The sequence below is a fragment of the Acipenser ruthenus genome, chromosome 56 (genome assembly GCF_902713425.1).
Source record: "Acipenser ruthenus chromosome 56, fAciRut3.2 maternal haplotype, whole genome shotgun sequence".
Classification (NCBI taxonomy): Eukaryota; Metazoa; Chordata; class Actinopteri; order Acipenseriformes; family Acipenseridae; genus Acipenser; species Acipenser ruthenus.
The window spans coordinates 6547345-6555039 of record NC_081244.1 but is presented as its reverse complement, the minus strand read 5'-3'; the positions used below and the strand labels follow the sequence as shown (position 1 = coordinate 6555039).

At 45.5% G+C, this 7695-nt stretch overlaps 1 protein-coding gene across 1 annotated transcript; it reads left to right on the top strand.

The window, feature by feature from the left end:
- The first annotated feature begins 980 nt into the window (after positions 1 to 980).
- On the top strand, positions 981 to 7385 carry LOC117404167 (myoD family inhibitor). The gene is made up of 5 exons (XM_034006937.3): positions 981 to 1339; positions 4477 to 4591; positions 5226 to 5366; positions 5463 to 5708; positions 6159 to 7385. Exons 2-5 carry the CDS (start codon positions 4489 to 4491, stop codon positions 6413 to 6415), a joined length of 747 nt encoding a protein of 248 aa, XP_033862828.3. The 5' UTR covers positions 981 to 1339; positions 4477 to 4488; the 3' UTR covers positions 6416 to 7385.
- The last annotated feature ends 310 nt before the right edge of the window (positions 7386 to 7695 follow it).

The following is a 7695-nucleotide window of genomic DNA, read 5'->3' as shown; positions in this document are numbered from 1 at the left end:
CTGCAGCCCAGCGCTTTCTTTATCTAACCACTGAGCTCCTCAAACCCGCTGCCTTCCACACTGCAGCCCAGCGCTTTCTTTATCTAACCACTGAGCTCCTCAAACCCGCTGCCTTCCACACTGCAGCCCAGCGCTTTCTTTATCTAACCACTGAGCTCCTCAAACCCGCTGCCTTCCACACTGCAGCCCAGCGCTTTCTTTATCTAACCACTGAGCTCCTCAAACCCGCTGCCTTCCACACTTATTTAGGGCTATTTAGTATTTCATGTTTCAAGTTAGTCATGCCAGTAAAGCACCTTTGAATTGAATTGCATTGAGAGAGAGGGAGAGGGGGGAGACCGTGAGAGAGGGAGAGAGGAAGAACGAGAGAGAGAGAGGGAGAGGGGGAGAGGGAGAGAGAGAGGGAGAGGGGGGAGAGGGAGAGGAGGAGAGGGAGAGAGGAAGAACGAGAGAGAGAGAGAGAGAGGGAGAGGGGAGGGGGAGAGGGAGAGGGGGAGACTGAGAGAGAGGGAGAGAGGAAGAACGAGAGAGAGAGAGGGAGAGGGAGAGGGGGAGGGGGAGGGGGAGAGGGGGGAGAGGGAGAGAGAGGGAGAGAGGAAGAACGAGAGAGAGAGAGGGAGAGGGGGAGAGGGAGAGAGAGAGGGAGAGGGAGAGGGAGAGGGAGAGGGGGGGGAGGGAGAGAGAGAGAGAGAGGGAGAGGGAGAGGGAGAGGGAGAGGGGGGGAGACCGAGAGAGAGGGAGATAGGAAAAACGAGAGAGAGAGAGAGGGAGAGGGAGAGGCGAGAGAGAGAGAGAGGGAGAGGGGAGAGAGAGAGAGGGAGAGGGAGAGGGGAGAGAGAGAGGGAGAGGGCGGGAGAGAGAGAGGGAGAGGGAGAGGCGAGAGAGAGAGAGAGAGGGAGAGGGGAGAGAGGGAGAGGCGAGAGAGAGAGAGGGAGAGGGGAGAGAGGGAGAGGCGAGAGAGAGAGAGGGAGAGGGCGGGAGAGAGAGAGGGAGAGGGAGAGGCGAGAGGAAGAACGAGAGAGAGAGAGAGGGAGAGAGAGCGAGAGGGACAGCTCAAAATATTTATATTATCGTCATCCAAACGATTGTCTAAATCGAAAAACCACGTTCGCCTACAAACTTCTATCAAGTTACGCTACCAAGACTTCAAAACCACACAAAACATCCCGCCAGTCGCTTTCTACAATAAAGGACTTTAAAAAAACAACAACAAATATTAATAGCTTATTAACTGAGTTATTAATTCAATTATTATTATTAGTATTATATTTTATTTTATTATTTTTTTCTAATTGTGGTATCATCTCCAAGGTCTAAGACTGGATTTAACAGCGAGCAGGTAGGTTATTTATTATCGATTGAATAATAATTCATATATTTTGCATAATGATTCCTACAGCGCTTTCAATATATATTAACAGGTAGTTACTGTTTTTTTTGGATTTTGCGTCATACAGCTTGTATCACGATTATTACAGTCTGTAAAAAAAGAGATAATTCCGTATTTATAGTAAATATATGTCCGCTCCTAACTGTAAATCTAAAGAAAATGTGACGCGTTTAATATCTAAAGAACACGTGCGCAGTGAAATAGAAACGTTCTATTCCTAAACAGCTGTGTTGATTACGTCATCAGGTGTAACGCAGGTGTTTAGTTATATTTAGGAACTCTAAAGAATAGTTTTCGCTAATTTGAATTTTTTAAAACACCAGCCCGGTTACAAACGCGTACACGTGTTTAAAAAGTGTGACACGAAACGAGTTTACAAAATAAACGTTTAGAATTATAAACGCAATGACGTGAAAAGTTAAAAAAATAAATAACTCGTGTCTTGCCTACGTTATTTATTTATTTATTTATTTATTTAATTATTATGTATTTATTGATTAAATAATGGGCTGTTATTAATCGTGTTGGTAATCAGGACACGCGACCGCGCAGTCACGCTGTCGTGGGTCGTTGCGTCAGAACTTATCCAACTATTGCGAGGTTAAACCCTTTTAATATTATTTCTGAGGGATTGCTGACCACATATCTTGACCGTGCAGCCTGAAAACAGCCTTATTCAAATCAAATACCCGATTCAAGCTTACTATACATGGCTTAATATTCCTGAAGATCTCAATACTGCCCGGAAACTTTCTCATCAAAGACTTTACAAATAGCTACAACATCAGTACGCTCGGGTCTGTATGTGTGGTCCGGTGGTTGAAGAAAAGGGCTGGACACCGGGAGGTTCAAATCCCGGCTCAGCCGTGTGCGTGTGTGTGTGCGTGTGTGTGTGTGTGTGCGTGTGTGTGTGCGTGTGCGTGTGCGTGTGTGTGTGTGTGTGTGTGTGTGTGCGTGTGTGTGTGCGTGTGCGTGTGCCCCTGAGCAAGTCACTTCACCTCCTTGTGCTCCGTCTTTCGGGTGAGACGTAGTTGTAAGTGACTCTGCAGCTGATGCATAGTTCACACACCCTAGTCTCTGTAAGTCGCCTTGGATAAAGGCGTCTGCTCAATAATAATAATAATAATTTATTTATTTATTTATTTATTTATTTATTTATTTATTTATGTATGTATTTTTGGTTGCGGGCAGCTCTCGGCTCTCGGGATAAGAAAATTCAGAGACACATTCGTAAGCAGTCGATGACATATTTTTTTAGAGGCGTGAATCACGTACCTGACAAAACAGCTTCTGCTCAGCCGCGCGCCCTTCTGTTATTTTAAGCAGTCCCCTAGTGACGTCATTACAGGACGGAGCTGCTGTCCCCGGGGTATGGGAGCGCTTTGGGACTTCGCTATTAACCCTCTCCTGCCCGTTTCTGTATCACGTGATGCAATGCTTATAGCCACCCCTGTATATATATATATATATATATATATATATATATATATATAATCCAGCCCTCACAGGTCACGATTTTCCGTATGCACTATAGGGTCAAAAGTTTAGCATCACCATATAGAATGAACTATTATTATTATTATTATTATTATTATTATTATTATTATTATTATTATTATTATTATTATTATTATGTAAATGTGCTTTATTTTGCTCTTATCTGCCCCCTATTTTACTGCATTTAATCCTGTACTTCATAATACTGTAATCTGCCAAGTGTTTAACCTGTAGTATTTTGTATTTAATCATATCCTGATGTAACTATCACTATTTAATCATATCCTGATGTCACTATCACTATTATCTGCTGTATTATTGAATTGTGGTTTGTCACACTTGTACTTTGCTTGAACAAAAGTTATTGTATTTCTTGCTCTTATTGTATTACTTGTACTGTGATACTTGAAATGTATTTTTGTTTACGATTGTAACTCGCCCTGGATAAGGGCGTCTGCTAAGAAATAAATAATAATAATAATAATAATAATTATTATTATTATTTTATTTCTTAGCAGACTCCCGTACCCAGGGCGACGCACAGTTGTATACAAAAATACATATGAAGAATTACAGTGCAATTAAGATCAATATACAAAATACTCATGAAGCCTGCTTTGGAGTTTTCCCAGATAACGAAAAAAAAAAAACGACACAAACTGAAAAAATTCGACATTCCTAAATCTAACTTGAAATACTACTGAACTATACCACGATGGCTTCCTAGACTTTCTGCGAGATCATTTTGTAGTTTCTTTGTTAAATAGTATAAATGATACATTTATAATATTATGTTATAAAATTTGGTTTTTTTTTTTAATGACATTTCAATCTTAAAATTCTAGGGTGATGCAAAACGTTCGGTCAGAGCTGTACATTCTGGGGCAGCAGTGTGGAGTAGTGGTCAGGGCTCTGGACTCTTGACCGGAGGGTCGTGGGTTCAATCCCAGGTGGGGGACACTGCTGCTGTACCCTTGAGCAAGGAACTTTACCTAGATTGCTCCAGTAAAAACCCAACTGTATAAATGGGTAATTGTATGTAAAAATAATGTGATATCTTGTAACAATTGTAAGTCGCCCTGGATAAGGGCGTCAGCTAAGAAATAAATAATATTAATAATGAGAGCATCGCAGGGTTTAGCTACAGCCCCGCGCACGTCACTCAACCCCAGATGACGGTTTTAATGAGAGAGATCGAGTTTGGAATTTCATAGCGTCACTGCAAACACCACGCCCACAATCTAGAACCAATGAAACTCTGCAAGACTAAACCGCGCGATGAAATTCAGAAGGTTCTAGACTCAGTGTACTGCCAAAAGTTTTGAAACTTAAAAAAAAAGTGACATTTCAAAATCAAACATGAAATAATAACTGTATTACTATTATGGCTTCCGGTAGACTTTTTTTGTGATATCATTGTGTAGTTTCTTTGATTACATGACGTTAAATAAAATATCTAAACTATGTTCATATATTAAAATTCATATATATATATATATAACAGGGATGATCATTGGTACATAGTGAGAGGATGAAGTTAAAATCTCACGCCCCAAATTGAATGTTTCTGGGGTCCCCTTGTCTGACAGATCGGATCCCAGATGTCTGAGCGTGTGGCAGGCATTGTGGACTCAGGGAAGGCCGGGGATACAGAGGCCACCGGCCCGAGCGAAGTCGACGCTAACAACGGGACGTCACACGCAGGTGAGGAACTGGAAATGAAAATGCAATTTTTAAAAAAAAGGCTTGTGGGTCCAGCGGTTATTATTATTATAATTATATATTTCTTAGCTGACGTCCTTATCCAGGGCGACTTACAATTGTTACAAGATATCACATTATTTTTACATACAATTCCCCATTTATACAGTTGGGTTTTTACTGAAGCAATCTAGGTAAAGTACCTTGCTCAAGGGTACAGCAGCAGTGTCCTCCACCTGGGATTGAACCCACGACCCTCCGGTCAAGAGTCCAGAGCCCTAACCACTACTCCACACTGCTGCGGTTAGAGAAAAGGGTCTCGATACCAGGAGGTTCAAATCCCGGCTCAGCCACTGACTGTGTGTGTGTGTGTGTGTGTGTGAGTGTGTGTGTGTGTGTGTGTGTGTGTGTGTGTGTGTGTGTGTGTGTGTGTGTGTGTGTCTGTGTTTGACCCTGAGCAAGTCGCTTCACCTCCTTGTGCTCCGTCCTTCGGACGAGACGTCAAACAAACGAGCTCCTATTGGAAGTGACTCTGCAGCAGCAGCAGTTGATGATGATGCAGAGTTCACCCCCTAGTCTCTGGATAAAAGCGTCTGCTGAATGACATTACTAATAAGCTGCTTCTTTCCAACCGTAGAGACGGAACCCCACGGACAAAATGGCTGCCCGTCGACCAGCGAGCGTTCGCTAGCGGGAAACGACATCTCCACCAATGAGAACAAGCAGCTCCTCCCCTCCCCCAGCCGCGACGCAAGACCCGCCCACAACACTGGACAAGGTGAGCAGGAAGCCGGTGGCTCCCGTTGCCAGGCAACCAGGAAGCGCTTCCTTCGCTCGCCTTTTTTTAACGCTTGTTTTGTTTTATCTGACACAGCCTTCGCCCTACCTCAGTCTGAATCCCCGCCCCCTTATGCGAACGGCCACTCCCACTCGAGGGGCGTGTCCAGCGGAGACCCGCCCATCTGCACGCCCCCTCAGCTTCGCCCCGCCCCCCTGGTTCCCGTCAGAAGCCTCCAAAAGCATCACTCTGGCAACGGGAAGCGTCTGACTACCTCCAGCTACAAAAGCCAGCATAGCATCAAATCCACCGCCTCTGAGATACAGCAGGCAGCCGGACAAGGTGAGTCGAGACACTAGGAGGGACCCCGAGGGTCTCCCCTGGTAAAGGCACGGCCGCGTGGTGCTTTACAGTGCTTCCCTATGCTTTACCAGACCTCTCTGTGCTTTACAATGCTTCCCTATGCTTTACCAGACCTCCCTGTGCTTTACAATGCTTCCCTATGCTTTACCAGACCTCTCTGTGCTTTACAATGCTTCCCTATGCTTTACCAGACCTCTCTGTGCTTTACAATGCTTCCCTATGCTTTACCAGACCTCTCTGTGCTTTACAATGCTTCCCTATGCTTTACCAGACCTCTCTGTGCTTTACAATGCTTCCCTATGCTTTACCACACCTCTCTGTGCTTCACCATGCTTTCAATGTGCTTCATTACACTTTGCTGTGCTTTTGCTATGGGACACTTATAAGGGTTAATAAGTATATTCCTTTGCTCTCTGTCTCCCCCTACAGACCGCTGTGTGCACTGCATCCTGGCCTGCCTGTTCTGTGAGTTCTTGTCTCTCTGCTCCCTATTGGTGGAATGCGTGGCGTGTGGGCAGGGCTGTGGGGAGGCCTGCTGCTGTGGGGGCGGGGCCGAGGCCTGCTGCTGGGGCGGGGAGGGCAGCTGCGTGGCCGGCGTGGACTGTGGGCTGCTGGAGGACTGCTGTGAGTCCTCCGACTGTCTGGAGATCTGCTTCGAATGCTGTTCCATTTGCTTCCCAGCCTAGGAAAAGGGTCGGCTTACCTTTCCCGATCTTACTGCACCATTCCGGCTTTCCTCAGAGGGCTTAGCATCAAACTGTGCTGTTTATCCATTGCTAAGAACAGATTCATCTGAACTCTAGACAGCTGTAGCAAATCAATTAAAGAGAGAGAGAAAGGGAGGCTCTTACACTCTCTGAACAGCCTCCCTCTGCTCTGTGCTGGTGGAGCGGAGAGAGAGAAAGGGAGGCTCTTACACTCTCTGAACAGCCTCCCTCTGCTCTGTGCTGGTGGAGCAGTGACAGAGCGAAAGGGAGGCTCTTCTACTCTCTGAACAGCCTCCCTCTGCTCTGTGCTGCTGGAGCAGAGACAGAGCGAAAGGGAGGCTCTTACACTCTCTGAACAGCCTCCCTCTGCTCTGTGCTGGTGGAGCAGAGAAAGAGAAATGGAGGCTCTTATACTCTCTGAACAGCCTCCCTCTGCTCTGCTCTGCGCTGCTGGAGCAGTGACAGAGAGAAAGGGAGGCTCTTCTACTCTCTGAACAGCCTCCCTCTGCTCTGTGCTGCTGGAGCAGTGACAGAGAGAAAGGGAGGCTCTTCTACTCTCTGAACAGCCTCCCTCTGCTCTGCTCTGCGCTGCTGGAGCAGTGACAGAGAGAAAGGGAGGCTCTTCTACTCTCTGAACAGCCTCCCTCTGCTCTGCTCTGCGCTGCTGGAGCAGTGACAGAGCGAAAGGGAGGCTCTTCTACTCTCTGAACAGCCTCCCTCTGCTCTGCTCTGTGCTGCTGGAGCAGTGACAGAGCGAAAGGGAGGCTCTGTCTATAACTCACTGGTTTAAACATGTTTTGCTACTGCTGGTCACAACTGGATAGTCATCTAACTCTGCTGGCACAGCCTATGCTACATTGCGAGTGTTGATGCTGTTTGTGTTATGGTTTGCTGTAAATATGTTATGAAATTCTGAAATAACAAAATAAAAAAGACTCAAAGAATCAAATCTAATGACTGTTTATATGTGTTCCTGTAGCTAGTAACTAGGGAATCAGCCCCCAAGCGAAGCAAGGTCTGCACACACTCGTGGGCATCTAAGTAATTGCAATTTAAACAGACCATTCTTAAAGACTTCACCACAGTGCTTTCCCCACATAACAGTAGTACAGTACATAGGAAACCACAAAGCAATGGTGCGTGATTCAATATGTTAACAGAAAGATTCTGTGTTTATTAACAAATAAATAAATGGGTTTCAAATGACCCGTGCACGGGACTTCCTTTGAGTTTCAGAGTGAAAAATCTGACATTATTTC